This window comes from Schistocerca piceifrons, chromosome 2, assembly GCF_021461385.2.
Source record: "Schistocerca piceifrons isolate TAMUIC-IGC-003096 chromosome 2, iqSchPice1.1, whole genome shotgun sequence".
Classification (NCBI taxonomy): domain Eukaryota; kingdom Metazoa; phylum Arthropoda; class Insecta; order Orthoptera; family Acrididae; genus Schistocerca; species Schistocerca piceifrons.
The window spans coordinates 346,652,337-346,668,949 of record NC_060139.1 but is presented as its reverse complement, the minus strand read 5'-3'; the positions used below and the strand labels follow the sequence as shown (position 1 = coordinate 346,668,949).

Below are 16,613 nucleotides of genomic sequence, written 5' to 3'. Positions count from 1 at the left end.
TCCCCAAGGCCAGCTTCTGCCAGTTTTTCCATTCATTTGTAAATAATTCATGTCAATATTTTGCAACCATGACTTATTAATCTGATAGTTCAGTAATTTTCACACCTGTCAATACCTGCTTTCTCTGGGATTGGAATTATTATATTCTTCTTATACAGTACTTATAAGGTAAGATATCTAGAGGTATAATGACACATCCACAATATATTTTTTTCCAAATCAAGTTTAACAATCTCTCAATTGTACATTTCTGATCTTCAGAAATGGTTTTTAGACCGTAAGAAAATAAATGTAATTTGAAACAATTGCACCAACATAGCACTCATACTTTATTTCCTAGGCACCTGACTAGATCAAGTTACACCAATGTTGATTCAATGGTGAAGTTATCATCACATAAATAAGTCTGTGTCTACTGAAGTTTACTTTGTCAAAATTCAAAAGATACCTTATTCATCTAGTTCTAAGAACTATGCATTTTTAACACACAGATATTATTTATCTTCTACTGTAACAGGATTACCAATAGTCAGTTTGTAGATAACTAAAGCTATTCAGTAACTGCAAATTAGATTATTGGTCATTATTTGTAAGCTTACCTTCTTCCTGACTTCAACTTCACCATCAGCCGTTTGTTTCTGATTTGGTGTTTCATCCTTCATGTTCTTCACAGGTGAGACATCTGGTGATTTTATATTGTTATCACCTTTTACACTGTGAAACAATGACAAATGATTGAATCACCACAAATGTAATGCACTGTTGCACAGTAATTTTAGATATCATTAATCACAACATTGCACAAAAATGTACCACTGCTGTTTTAATACATATGTTCATACTACATAGTGCACTAGAAAAATTTCAAATATAAATGCTTGATTTCTCACAGCTAAGCCAGAAAATGTCATTTGAGCGTAATGATATTGTATCACAATTGATTTCTTACGCAAGGGGGTTAACTATGTGCACTATCAAGGCCATAACAAAAGTTTTTCAAAGTTAGGGCTGGAACATAGTTCCCAGTGTCCATAATCACTGTGTCCTGCAGTGTCACTGGGTATCATGTCCACACCATTAAACACAATTAATGTTGTATTTTGTTAGAATGGATGAAGGTACCTAATTCTGTACATTGTGTACCAAGTCATGAAATACTTCCCAAATAGATAATTTCTTTACAAACTAAAAAGTGCAACGATTACTATACTGTATTATTAAAAAAGATGAATATTGTCAATAATTATGAATGAGTTAGATAAAAAGTGAAGCTGTTCACAGCCCAGTGATTTGTTTGAAAACAACAGTGATGCAAAGGTTCCAATATAAGGCTGAACTTTCAGCTGACTTATCCAACCAGCTGTAGGAGGATCCACAGTTTAACATAACTCCAAACAGTTGTACAACATAGAATTACATTACATTAACAAATCACTGCCAGAGGTGAAAAGAAACAGTACATGGCAATTAATTCCTATGACTGATGAGGAATTTGTAATTTGGCAATTACTGAGTAACTGAGTCACAAATATGATGTGTAGTAACACACAATGTCAGTTCTGAGTGAGTAGGCACAGTGACAGCTTTACAGTGTGGGCACAGAGATCATTTTGTCCAGAAGAAAATAATTTGGTCAAGTCTTTAAAAAACTTTCTACAATAATTTCTGAACTCAGTAAATACTTCTCAAATAGATAACTGCCTTTATAAAGAGAGCAGAACAATAATTACTTTAATGTCCTGTCACATCTCAGGAATTAACAATTATCATGAACATAATGTAAGTAGAAAACCACATAGGCAATCGTAAAATGCGTTTTAGACAGGTACGTGCTGAGTAAAACTGTGAGGGATGGGAAAAACCCACCGTGGTACAACAACAAAGTTAGGAAAGTACTGCAAAAGCAAAGAGAGCTACACTCCAAGTTTAAACGCAGCCAAAACCTCTCAGACAAACAGAAGCTAAACGATGTCAAAGTTAGCGTAAGGAGGGCTATGCATGAAGCGTTCAGTGAATTTGAAAGTAAAATTCTATGTACCGACTTGACAGAAAATCCTAGGAAGTTCTGGTCTTACATTAAATCAGTAAGTGGCTCGAAACAGCATATCCAGACACTACGGGATGATGATGGCATTGAAACAGAGGATGACACGCGTAAAGCTGAAATACTAAACACCTTTTTCCAAAGCTGTTTCACAGAGGAAGACCGCACTGCAGTTCCTTCTCTAAATCCTCGCACAAACGAAAAAATGGCTGACATCGAAATAAGTGTCCAAGGAATAGAAAAGCAACTGGAATCACTCAATAGAGGAAAGTCCACTGGACCTGATGGGATACCAATTCGATTCTACACAGAGTACGCGAAAGAACTTGCCCCCCTTCTAACAGCCGTGTACCGCAAGTCTCTAGAGGAACGGAGGGTTCCAAATGATTGGAAAAGAGCACAGGTAGTCCCAGTCTTCAAGAAGGGTCGTCGAGCAGATGCGCAAAACTATAGACCTATATCTCTGACGTCGATCTCTTGTAGAATTTTAGAACATGTTTTTTGCTCGCGTATCATGTCATTTCTGGAAACCCAGAATCTACTATGTAGGAATCAACATGGATTCCGGAAACAGCGGTCGTGTGAGACCCAACTCGCTTTATTTGTTCATGAGACCCAGAAAATATTAGATACAGGCTCCCAGGTAGATGCTATTTTTCTTGACTTCCGGAAGGCGTTCGATACAGTTCCGCACTGTCGCCTGATAAACAAAGTAAGAGCCTATGGAATATCAGACCAGCTGTGTGGCTGGATTGAAGAGTTTCTAGCAAACAGAACACAGCATGTTGTTATCAATGGAGAGACGTCTACAGACGTTAAAGTAACCTCTGGCGTGCCACAGGGGAGTGTTATGGGACCATTGCTTTTCACAATATATATAAATGACCTAGTAGATAGTGTTGGAAGTTCCATGCGGCTTTTTGCGGATGATGCTGTAGTATACAGAGAAGTTGCAGCATTAGAAAATTGTAGCGAAATGCAGGAAGATCTGCAGCGGATAGGCACTTGGTGCAGGGAGTGGCAACTGACCCTTAACATAGACAAATGTAATGTATTGCGAATACATAGAAAGAAGGATCCTTTATTGTATGATTATATGATAGCGGAACAAACACTGGTAGCAGTTACTTCTGTAAAATATCTGGGAGTATGCGTGCGGAACGATTTGAAGTGGAATGATCATATAAAATTAATTGTTGGTAAGGCAGGTACCAGGTTGAGATTCATTGGGAGAGTCCTTAGAAAATGTAGTCCATCAACAAAGGAGGTGGCTTACAAAACACTCGTTCGACCTATACTTGAGTATTGCTCATCAGTGTGGGATCCATACCAGATCGGTCTGACGGAGGAGATAGAGAAGATCCAAAGAAGAGCGGCGCATTTTGTCACAGGGTTATTTGGTAACCGTGATAGCGTTACGGAGATGTTTAATAAACTCAAGTGGCAGACTCTGCAAGAGAGGCGCTCTGCATCGCGGTGTAGCTTGCTCGCCAGGTTTCGAGAGGGTGCGTTTCTGGATGAGGTATCGAATATATTGCTTCCCCCTACTTATACCTCCCGAGGAGATCACGAATGTAAAATTAGAGAGATTAGAGCGCGCACGGAGGCTTTCAGACAGTCGTTCTTCCCGCGAACCATACGCGACTGGAACAGGAAAGGGAGGTAATGACAGTGGCACGTAAAGTGCCCTCCGCCACACACCGTTGGGTGGCTTGCGGAGTATCAATGTAGATGTAGATGTAGGCTCGGGCAACATCACAAACCATTTCTCAGGACTCAAAAGAAGCTGGTGCAACAGACCATACAGCATTTTGGCAGAAAATTAACTTCTGTTGTGACAAATTCTATGTATTTTTCCTTAGAAAAGGGGTATACCATTCCAGTAATAAAGAATAAATAGTTGTATATAAATACAAAGATGAGGTGACTTACCGAACAAAAACGCTGGCAGGTCGATAGACACACAAACAAACACAAACATACACACAAAATTCAAGCTTTCGCAACAAATTGTTGCCTCATCAGGAAAGAGGGAAGGAGAGGGGAAGACGAAAGGAAGTGGGTTTTAAAGGAGAGGGTAAGGAGTCATTCCAATCCCGGGAGCGGAAAGACTTACCTTAGGGGGAAAAAAGGACAGGTATACACTCGCACACACGCACATATCCATCCACACATACAGACACAAGCAGACATATGTCTGCTTGTGTCTGTATGTGTGGATGGATATGTGCGTGTGTGCGAGTGTATACCTGTCCTTTTTCCCCCTAAGGTAAGTCTTTCCGCTCCCGGGATTGGAATGACTCCTTACCCTCTCCTTTAAAACCCACTTCCTTTCGTCTTCCCCTCTCCTTCCCTCTTTCCTGATGAGGCAACAATTTGTTGCGAAAGCTTGAATTTTGTGTGTATGTTTGTGTTTGTTTGTGTGTCTATCGACCTGCCAGCGTTTTTGTTCGGTAAGTCACCTCATCTTTGTATTTATATATAATTTTTCCCACGTGGAATGTTTCCTTCCATTATATTGATATCATTAATTAGAATAAATAGTTGTTGATATTATTTAATCAACAGTTTAATGGGGAGGACGCAAAGAGTTCTTTGCTATCACATCACATTCAAATACTGTGTAAAAGTATATCCTGCAACAAGGCTGTCTTACCAGGACTAACACTGCAGAAAAGGTACAGACACACAATAACATCCCTCAAAACCAATGAAAAATGATACAACACTGAAAAGCTCAGTCACAAGATTGTTTTTGTTAATGAAACTGATGCAGGGTAGGTTTATTCTTAACCTTCACATGTCACAGTGGGGTCCTTGGAGCGCTGGTGCTTCTTTTTTTATGTTGGCTACAATTTACTGAAACAGTAATTTACTGTTGGTGATAGTGTATGCGATGCTAACTCAAATGTCTGCATTGTTGTTGCAGTTGTGTTAAGTTGTAAAGATCGTTGAATGCCTGTGGGGTCTTCATGTCCTGTCTGGGTTCCGTATAGCTCATTTATGTATGTTGAAAATGTATACTTTAGTAAGTAATACAACATTGAAATGCATACACAATTTGTTCATTAAATAAGTATTACACTATAAGCTATTTCTTCCCAATTTATGCCTGAAAATTCTATTGTAGACTATACTTTTTCCATGTAAAATCTGCTGTGGTGTGGCAGCCCAGTACGAAGACTGGAAAATTTATATATGGTAAGCATACAATACTGAAATATATACTGTATTTAAATTATAACTGTTGCCTTTCAGTGTAGCTTTATACAAGGTATGTCCACAAAGTAAGTTCCGCTTGGTTATACACAACAAATGTGTACAGATACAGAAAAAATATTTATTGTACAAAGCTCTACAACTGTTAAACTACTTTTCTCCATAGCCTCCGAAATTTTGTACGCACTTTTCATGGCGTGGCAGAAGTTTTTGTATGCCTTCTTCATAGAAGGTTGCCGCCTGTGTATTCAACCATGTGATAACATGTTCTTTCAGCTCATCATCATCGTTGAAGTGTTGACCACCAAGGATCATGAGATTTGCAGAACTTCCATAGCAAGGGCAATACGTGTAAACATACAGTTGTGCTTAATCTTCTCTTCAATTGTGTTAACCAGTTCATCAGTAACCACAGACGGGTGTCCACTTCGTTTTTCATCGTGCGCTTGATCACATCCTTCATTGAACAGTCTGACCCATCTTCTAACCACTGAATCACTCATAGCATTTTGTCCATAAACCTCACAGATTAGCCTATGAATTTCCTTTGGCTTAATGTCCATTGCATTTAGAAAAAAGAATCACAGAGCTGATTTCACATGCGGTGGCATTTTCAAATACAGCTGACATTATAAAGAAGCACCACAAAGCACACGTTGACAGGAATGATCTGAAAATGGCATACATATCTTCTCCTTGAGTCAGAGTAAGTGTCGCACATGCTCGGAACTGTGATCGTAGTGCCGCTGTAGATAGAAATAGAAACAGAACTTACTTTTTGGATGACCCTCGTATATTTTATTTTATTTTTCAGCTACAATGAGTAAACAACTCAAAATAGATAACTCTGGAGCACACCACTTGTCACCCAGTATCATCCTGGTCTTGAATGTATCAACTGGCAAAATATATACTATCAAAGGGAGAACCACCTGTTGTATACCAGTGGTTATGTAAACTCTGTTCAGCCTTTTCAATCAGTGTGACTACCACCAAATTATCAATTAGGATGAATGGGCATGGGCAGAGGAAGTATACTGTCAACACGCAATATCCTGTTGCAGAGAATCGTGACCTCGGTGCTTGTTTCACCACATGTGCCAGCTGGATTCTTCCCACTGACTCGAGTTTCTCATAACTCCACAGGTGGGAACTAGCACTACAACTTGCCCTTGGTTATCGCTACCCACCTCACTTTAATTTACGTTAATTTCTTCTGTCTTAGCCTTTTTTCACAGTAACTACTCTTTTCTCCACTCCATTTTAGTTTACTACATCTTTCATTGCTTCACACATCTATTTTTCACCATCCACCTCCCACTTCCGTTTCGTACAATGCACTTAGCTACTCACTCTTATTAACTCATGCATGATGTTTTTGTAGTGATCTCTGCCCTGCACATTACTCTGTCTTCCACTTTTAAGCCCTCAGGTTTCCATATCTCATCTTGTGCTGACCCCAACAATCAATCTTTCCTTCCGATCCCATCTGGTAAGGAAGTCTCCCCTGACCTGGGGTTCTGGGTGACTTTTCTGAACTGTACCCCTTTCCCTACACCTCTCCAGTCCGTTTCCTTCATCCCCCCCTCCCTACCACTTCAACTCTTCTGCCAGAAGAAGGAGCCACTGGCTCCAAAAGCATGTAAAAGTTAAATCCTTTTGTGTGTGTGAGTGTGTGTGTGTGTGTGTGTGTGTGTGTGTGTGTGTGTGTGTGTTCCCTTGCCACCACTTGGTGAGTAGATTTTTTATCCATCCTTTTATATTATATTATCAATAATTAATTATTTTCATATATATAAAAAACAAAGACGCTGTGACTTACCAAACAAGAAAGCATTGGTAGATAGACACAATAAAAAACACACAAACACACACAAATTTCAAGCTTTCGCAACCCAAGGTTGCTTCATCAGGAAAGAGGGAAGGAGAGGGAAAGACGAAAGGATGTGGGTTTCAAGGGAGAGGGTAAGGAGTCATTCCAATCCCTCTCCCTTAAAACCAACATCCTTTCATCTTTCCCTCTCCTTCCCTCTTTTCTGATGAAGCAACCTTGGGTTGCGAAAGCTTGAAATTTGTGTGTGTTTGTGTGTTTTTTATTGTGTCTATCTACCAGCACTTTCTCGTTTGCTCACAGCATCTTTCTTTTTATATTATATTTGTATCATTAATTATTTTCATTGTTACAAAACAAATAAACACATATATAATGCTCTTATGGACAAGCTGGACCAGAAAACAATTCATTTGCAGGCCCAGATTCTGATGAAGATACAGATATTGTCGAAAAACAGGAACCATCACATACAGAAGGGAGTAGAGAAGACAATGAAGATAGTAATGGTAGTAGTCTTCCAAGTCAAATACCCTTCTAAGTAAGAATGACCATAAGTGGTCTACAACTAAACCATCTAAGAGGGAAAGAGCTAAATCCAGAATTTTAGTTTCTCATCTCCAAGGACCAAAAGGACAAGCAATGTCTATTTGTAATTAAACTGAAGCATGCCAATTATTAATACATGAAATGCTGGGCATGATTGTCACTTAGATGAAGAAAGAAATTACTTGCAAATGTTCTCCAATCTGAAACCCACTGAGTTATCACGTTGTTGCTGTGGTCTTCAGTCCTGAGACTGTAGCTCTCCATGCTACTCTATCCTGTGCAAGCCTCATCATCTCCAAATAACTACCACAACCTACATCCTTCTGAATTTGCTCACTGTATTCATCTCCTGGTCACCCTCTATGATTTTTACCCTCCATTCTTCTCTCCAACACTGAACTGGTGATCCCTTGAGGCCTCAGAATGTGTCCTACCAACAGTCCCTTCTTTTAGTCAGGTTGTACCACAAATTTTTCTTCTCCCCAATTCTTTTCAGTACCTCCTCATTAGTTACATGATCTACCCATCTAATCTTCAGCATTCTTCTGTAGCACAACATTTCAAAAGCTTCTTTTCCCTTCTCATCTAAACTGTTAATCATCCATGTTTCACTACATACAAATACTTTCAAAAAGGACTTCCTGACACTGAAATCTATACTCGATGTTAACAAATTTCTCATCTTCAGAAACCCTTTTCTTGCCACTGCCATTCTACATTTTATATCCTCCCTACTATGACCATCATCAGTTATTTTGCTTCCCAAATAGAAAAACTCGTTTACTACTTTAAGTGTCTCATTTCCTAATCTAATTCCCTCAGCATCTCCCGATTTAATTCGACCACATTCCGTTATCCTCATTTTGCTTTTGTTGATGTTTATCTTATATCCTCCTTTCAAGATACTGTCCATTCTGTTCAACTGCTCTTCTAGGTCCTTTGCTCTCTCAGCCAGAATTACAATGTTGTCAGCGAACCTCAAAGTTTTTATTACTTCTCCATGGACTTTAATTTCTACTCCAATTTTATCTTTTGTTTCCTTTACTGCTTGCTCAATATAAAGATTGAATAACCACTGCTTGCCCCTCGACTCTTATAACTGCCATCTGGTTTCTGTACAAATTGTAAATAGCCTTTCGCTAGTTGTATTTTACCCCTGCCACCTTTAGAATTTGAAAGAGAGTATTCCAGTCAACATTGTCAAAAGCTTTCTCTTATTCCACAAATGTTATAAACATAGGTTTGCCTTTCCTTAATCTATATTCTATGAGAAGTCGTAGAGCCAATATTTCCTCGCATATTCCTACATTTCTCCATAATCCAAACTGGTCTTCTCCAAGATTGGCTTCTACCAATTTTTCCGTTCTTCTGTAAATGATTTGTGTTAGTATTTTGCAACCATGACTAATTAAACTGATAGTTCGATAATTTTCACACCTGTCAGCACCTTCTTTGGAATTGGGATTATTATTTTCTTCTTAAGTCTGATGGTATTTTGCCTGTGTCATACATCCTGCCCACCAGATGGAAGAGTTTTGTCATGGCTGGCTCTCCCAAGGCTATCAGTAGCTCCAACAGAATGTTGTCTACTCCTGTAGCTTTGTCAAATTCTTCATGCAGTATCGTATCTCCCATCTCATCTTCCTCTATGTCCTCTTCTATTTCCATAATATTGCCCTCAAGTACATCTCCCTCACCTTTCTGCTTTCCCTTCTTTGCTTGGAACTGGTTTTCTATCTGAGCTTTTGATATTGATACTGGTGGTTCTCTTTTCTCCCAACATCTCTTTTAATTTTCCTGTAGGCAGTATATATCTTACTCCTAATGATACATGCTTCTACATCCTTACATTTGTCCCCTAGTCATTCCTGCTTAGCCATTTTGCTCTTTCTGTCAGTCTCATTTTTGAGACATTTGTATTCTCTTTCACCCACTTCATTTATACATTTTCATATTTTCTCCTTTCATTGAATAAATTCAATATCTCTTGCGTAACCCAAAGATTTCTACTATCCCTTGTCTTTTTACCTACTTGATCCTCGGCTGCCTTCACTATTTTATCTCTCTAACCTACCCATTCTTCTTCTATTGTATTCCTTTCCCCTGTTCTTGTCAATCATTCCCTGATGCACCCTCTGAAATCCTCTACAACCTATGGTTCTTTCAGTTTATCCAGGTTTCTGCCTTTTTGCATTTCCTTCAGTTTTAATCTGCAGTTCATAACTAATAAATTGTGGTCAGATTCCACATCTGCCCCTGAAATGTCTTACAATTTAAAATCTGGTTCCTAAATCTCTGTCTAACCATTATATAATCAATCTGAAACCTTCTGGTCTCTTTCATGTATCAGCCTTCTCTCATGATTCTTAGACCAAGTGTTACCTACGATTAAATTATGCTCTATGCAAAATTCTACCAGGCAGCTTCCTCTTTCATTCATTTCCCACAGTCCATATTCACCTAATACTTTTTCTTCTCTTCCTTCCCCTGCTATCAAATTCCAGTCCCTCATGACTATTAAATTTTTGGCTCCCTTAACTATCTGAATAACTTCTTTTATCTCATTATACATTTCTTCAACCTCCTCCTCGTCTGTGGAGCTAGTTGGCATATGAACTTGTACAACTGTGGTGGGTATGGGCTCCGTGTTTATCTTGGCTACAATAATGCGTTCACTATGCTTTTCAACTCGTCCCCGCCCAGAGATTCAAATGGGGAAGAGGATACCATCAGCATTTAACCATGCAGTAGAGCTGCATGCACTTGGGAAAAATTATGGCTGTAGCTTCCCCTTGCTTTCAGTTGTTTGCAGTACCAGGACAGCAAGACTGTTTTGGTTATGTTACAAGGCCAGATCAGCCAATCATTCAGACTGTTACCCTGGAAACAACTGAAAAGACAGTTGCCCCTCTTCAGGAAACACACATTTGTCTGGCCTCTCAACAGATACCCCTCCGCTGTGACTGCACGTATGGTACAGCTATCTGTATCACTGAGGCATGCAAGCCTCTCCACCAATGGTGAGGTCCATGGTTCATGGGGTATTATAGTACAACAAATATTGTAGAGCTGAGAGCAATCAATTGGTCTCTTGTAACTCTGAGCAGTAAATATGGCTGCTAAGACAAATTTAGAACTTTGGTCTCCCACATTTGGCAATGCCCTGTTTCATGTTTGATGACAAAGCAACCTGCATGCAAAGAAAACAAGAACACCAATTTGCACCCATTTGGGACATCTGGACTAAATTTATTGATAACAGCAAATCTCTATATACTCCTTTCAAGTACTGTACAATAGACAAGAAGGTAGTGAGTTTCTGTGCAACTGCCCTTTCAGAATATGTGTGTCTTAAAAGCCGGCCAAATATGGAATCAAGATTTTGATGTCGAATGATTCCAAGACTTATTACATGTTAAACAGTATTCCATCTTATTATGCGAGACAGTAATCAGGAACCATTCAATGGCACTAATAGAAACCTGATTGTTGTCAACTGGTTTTTGTCAATTCCTCTTTATCAGACTATGACTGAAACTTTGGTTTGACAGAATTGGCAACCGTAAGAAAAAATAAGTCTGAAATACCACAATCACTTTTACATTCTCGAAATGTCAAGAAAACACAATCTGCCTTTGATTTCAGTAAGGCGCTACTGTCATATGTCCCAAAGAAGAATGAAGTTGTGTTTTTGCTGTCTACCATGCAATACTCAAATTACACAGACGAAACAACAGGACAACCTGAAATGATAATTTCATACAATAAAACAAACGGTGGTACCGACACTTCTGATCAGCTGTGTAAAACTTACGCCACTGCACGTGCAACAAGAAGTTGGCCTATGAAGGTTTTCTGTGACATTTTGGGTCAAAGTGAAATACATGTCATGATTCTGTTTACCCTTTACAATACTGAATTAAAGAGGTCACAAAGAAAATTTATTCATGAACTGACATGGAACTTAAAAGGTTGGACCATACTTAAGGGCTAGATTGAATACACCTACACAATGAAGGCATTTGAAGAAAACTCAGGAAGATATGTTTGAAATAGACACAGTGGTACCAGACAGACCAGAACCTCTAACCAGTAAAGTGAGATGTTCACTATGTCTAAGAAAAAAGAGACAGAAAAACAAAAATGTGTGTGCACTGCCAATACAAATAGTGACTGATGTTAAGTGTAGTTTTTCACTTCATTCTAATATACATTAGTTTCATCTTTTTTATACACTTTTGCACAAACATACAATAATAGTAAATAATTTTGTAAACTTCTTATGCCGAAAAATCCTGTAAAAATCAAAACTCCATCATATTATACTATGTTATATTACTTTATACATTCAAGCTCTCTCTCTCTCTCTCTCTCTCTCTCTCTCTCTCTCTCTCACACACACACACACACACACACACACACACACACACACACACACAGTTTTCAGTATGGTGTTGAAGTGTGACATGTACCAAATTTGTAAACACAGTACATTATAATAACTAAATAAAGTCAAGTAAGACATTCTATTGCATTATACACATTCAAATGTAAGAAAGCTAAACATAAAAAAATACAAAACATTATTTATAAATAATACTATGCATGTTTGGCAAACACCATGTTGCACACTGTTGTTATAATATTTTAAAAAAATCATTAAAGAAAGCTATACAGTTACTTACAACCTCCCACATAAATAAGAAAGTTTAATGTATATATTAATTAGCTTACAACAATTGTTACATGATATTTTACTGGGGTCCAGTGAACCCTTCTTTGAGATGCAAGGTTATTCAACTCTAGTGTGAGCTGCGAGGGTTAAATATTCTTTTGTTGGCTCATCAGACTATATCACACACATTCTATTGCAGGAATTCTTATCAGCAAATTTTTTGTACAAGTCTGTAACCATATTGCCCTTCAATGAATGTTGTCTGTCTAAATCACTTTGTTGGTTGTTTAGGCACAGACAGCTTCAGATAAGCAACAAAGTTAAAAAATAATTACAAGATTCCATGTAAAATACTTTAACATTCATCTAACAAGATGAAGGGAAACAAAATTTGCCACAAAGCAGTTAAATTAATATGTTAAATAATAACAACTGAAAGAATGTAGATGGGTTGAGTCATCGAAAGGCTGCAGAAGACTTGAAATTAGACATACTGCATTTAGTAATAGTTTTAAATTTAGTAGCAATTTGTGTAAAAATTACATATGTTTTCATAACAATACCAGAGTAAGAAAAGTTCAAATAATATTGCTGGTCATAATCAAACAGCAAAAGTTTGTTAACAGACAATAGGTTATTTCTAATGACACAGTTTGACTTTGAAACATAATAAAAATATATAATTTAATTTATGTTAGATCACATTCAAGGAAGTCTTGTATGCTGTAAAAGCAATGTTTTGTTAGAAGATGGTTGTAGAGTTTAAAACTGTTGGTATACAGTTTAGTTAAATAGGGAAATAGTCTTAACAATTTTTTACACCTTGTATCATGATAGTGACTATCAAAATATCCACGGGTGTGCTGCCGGTCTATAGTGTCCGACGGGCACAATATTTCGGCAATCATACATGTCGCCATCATCAGGTGAACTGACGGACTGAGCTCCTGTGAACGTGCCGGCACGGAGATCCGTACACTATGGCTGCTCAGAGGGAACTGGGTTCGGTCGCAGCAGTGGCCGATTTAAATACCCTCCGCCCGCGGCGCACTCCCTCCGCCGTCCGCGCCCCGGAACAGATTGCGACGGCATCTGAGATGACGTCTGTGTGATGGATCTGTCCGCCGTGGTCATCACAACTATACGTTTGCTCGATTTACTCTTGATTAACACAATCGCTGGTTCCCAAGCCTTGCTAAGATTATAGCCACAGTCATGATTTATGAGGTCGCCATTGGTGCGAATTTCGATGGCCTCCCAGTATCTCGACGTCTGTACCAGAATCCTCGTGCGGTCATACTCCATGGCGTGATTTTCCAACAAACAATGTTCAGCGACCGCCGACTTGCTCGGATACATCAGTCGAGTGTGCCTCTGGTGTTCATGGCATCGATCCTCGACGGTACGCATCGTCTGACCAATATACGACTTGCCACATTGACACAGAATCTGGTACATGCCGGCCTTCCTCAAACCGAGATCATCTTTGGCGCTCCCCACCAGTGCACGAGTTTTATTTGGAGGACAAAACACAGTTCCGACCCGGTGTTTCTTCAGAATGCGGGCGATTTTCCTCGAGAGTGCACCTGTGTATGGAATAAATGCAGTGCCTACCTTCTCCCTCGTGACTTCATCCATTTCAACAGGTTGTGCTGCAGTGGTTGGGCGGAGAGCACGTTGAATCTGCCACTCTGAGTACCCATTTTTTCGAAATACTGTTCTCAGATGTTCCAATTCCTGGGGTAGACTCTCTGCGTCAGAGATAGGGCGCGCACTATGTACTAGAGTTTTAAGTACCCATTCCTCTGTGAAGGGTGGTGGCAGATGTCTGCGTGCAAATACAGATCAGTGTGCATTGTCTTCCAATACACCACATGACCTAGGGTGCCGTCAGCCCTTCTCTTGACCAAGACGTCAAGGAAAGGTAATTTACTCTCCGTTTCAGTCTCCATAGTGAATTTGATGTTGGGGTGTATGAAGTTTAGATGTGTGAGGAAGTCCAGGAGTTTATCCATACCATGTGGCCAGATGATGAACGTGTCGTCCATGTAACGGAAAAAGCAAGAAGGTTTCCATACGGATGACGACAGGGCTTCCTCCTCGAAGTTCTCCATGTACAAATTCGCTACCACCGGTGAGAGTGGGCTACCCATGGCGACTCCCTCCGTTTGTTTGTAGTATTCTCCATTAAAAAGAAAATACGTGGAAGCCAAGACATGCCTAAAAAGTTCAGTGGTCTTCTCGTCAAACTTCTGACTAATCAATTCTAGTGACTCTCGCAGGGGTAACCTCGTAAACAAGGAAACAATGTCAAAACTCACCATGATATCTGACTCGTCCAAGCTGAAGCTATCAAGGCGTTTAACAAAATCCACGAAATTACGGATGTGATGAGGGCATTTACCCACATAAGGACTTAATATTCCCATCAGGTATTTGGCCAACAAATATGTAGGTGCCCTGATGTTGCTGACAATGGGGCGTAATGGTACCCCCTCTTTGTGAACCTTCGGGAGTCCATATAGTCTAGGCGGTACCGGACCTTGGAGTAACAATTTCTTAGCGTCACCCTCCACTAAATCTGCATCCTTGAGAAGCGCCCTCGTCTTGTTCTCCACCTTCTTTGTAGGGTCAACGCTAATCATCCGGTAGGAATCGTCATTTAGCAGGCTCTGCATCTTATCAGTGTAGTCCTTATGGGAGACAACAACTGTAGCATTGCCTTTGTCAGCCGGTAAGACAACAATTTCAGAGCGCTCCAGATGCAGAATTTGTTAGTGCTGTTGAACAGGTTGCAGCTCGACTTCCACCAGAATCAGCCGAGGAAATACATCATGAAACTTGTCATGCGCTGACGAAATCCAAGCCGATGAAGTCAAATATCAGCAGTAAAGAGAGGGTGGCCATTCATGATCTGAGGGAGCGCTCTGAAATTGTTGTCTTACCGGCTGACAAAGGCAATGCTACAGTTGTTGTCTCCCATAAGGACTACACTGATAAGATGCAGAGCCTGCTAAATGACGATTCCTACCGGAAGATCAGCGTTGACCCTACAAAGAAGGTGGAGAACAAGATGAGGGCGCTTCTCAAGGACGCAGATTTACCGGAGGGTGACGCTAAGAAATTGTTACCCCAAGGTCCGGTACCACCTAGACTATATGGACTCCCGAAGGTTCACAAAGAGGGGGTACCATTACACCCCATTGTCAGCAACATCAGGACACCTACATATTTGTTGGCCAAATACCTGATGGGAATATTAAGTCCTTATGTGGGTAAATGCCCTCATCACATCCGTAATTCCGTGGATTTTGTTAAACGCCTTGATAGCTTCAGGTTGGACGAGTCAGATATCATGGTGAGTTTTGACATCGTTTCCTTGTTTACGAGGGTACCCCTGCGAGAGTCACTAGAATTGATTAGTCAGAAGTTTGACGAGAAGACCACTGAACTTTTTAGGCATGTCTTGACTTCCACGTATTTTCTTTTTAATGGAGAATACTACGAACAAACGGAGGGAGTCGCCATGGGTAGCCCACTCTCACCGGTGGTAGCGAATTTGTACATGGAGAACTTCGAGGAGGAAGCCCTGTCGTCATCCGTATGGAAACCTACTTGCTTTTTCCGTTACGTGGACGACACGTTCGTCATCTGGCCACATGGTATGGATAAACTCCTAGACTTCCTTACACATCTAAACTCCATACACCCCAACATCAAATTCACTATGGAGACTGAAACGGAGGGTAAATTACCTTTCCTTGACATCTTGGTCAAGAGAAGGGCTGACAGCACCCTAGGTCATGGGGTGTATTGGAAGACAATGCACACTGATCTGTATTTGCATGCAGACAGCTGCCACCACCCTTCACAGAGGAATGGGTACTTAAAACTCTAGTACATAGGGCGCGCACTATCTCTGACGCAGAGTGTCTACCCCAGGAATTGGAACATCTGAGAACAGTATTTCGAAAAAATGGGTACTCAGAGTGGCAGATTCAACGTGCTCTCCGCCCAACCACTGCAGCACAACCTGTTGAGATGGATAAAGTCACGAGGGAGGAGGTAGGCACTGCATTTATTCCATACACAGGCGCACTCTCGGGGAAAATCGCCCGCATTCTGAAGAAACACCGGTTCGGAACTGTGTTTTGTCCTCCAAATAAAACTCGTGCACTGGTGGGGAGCGCCAAAGATGACCTCGGTTTGAGGAAGGCCGGTGTGTACCAGATTCCGTGTCAATGTGGCAAGTCGTATATTGGTCAGACGATGCGTACCGTCGAGGATCGATGCCG

At 40.2% G+C, this 16,613-nt stretch overlaps 1 protein-coding gene across 1 annotated transcript in view; it reads right to left on the bottom strand.

The window, feature by feature from the left end:
- The window catches only part of LOC124774947 (FERM, ARHGEF and pleckstrin domain-containing protein 1), a 754,047-nt gene that overhangs the window by 79,172 nt on the left and 658,262 nt on the right, over positions 1–16,613 (bottom strand). Inside the window, exon 13 of the mRNA XM_047249656.1 lies at positions 600–714. Within this exon, the coding sequence (XP_047105612.1) occupies positions 600–714 (115 nt within the window). The remainder of the gene's footprint in view (positions 1–599; positions 715–16,613) is intronic.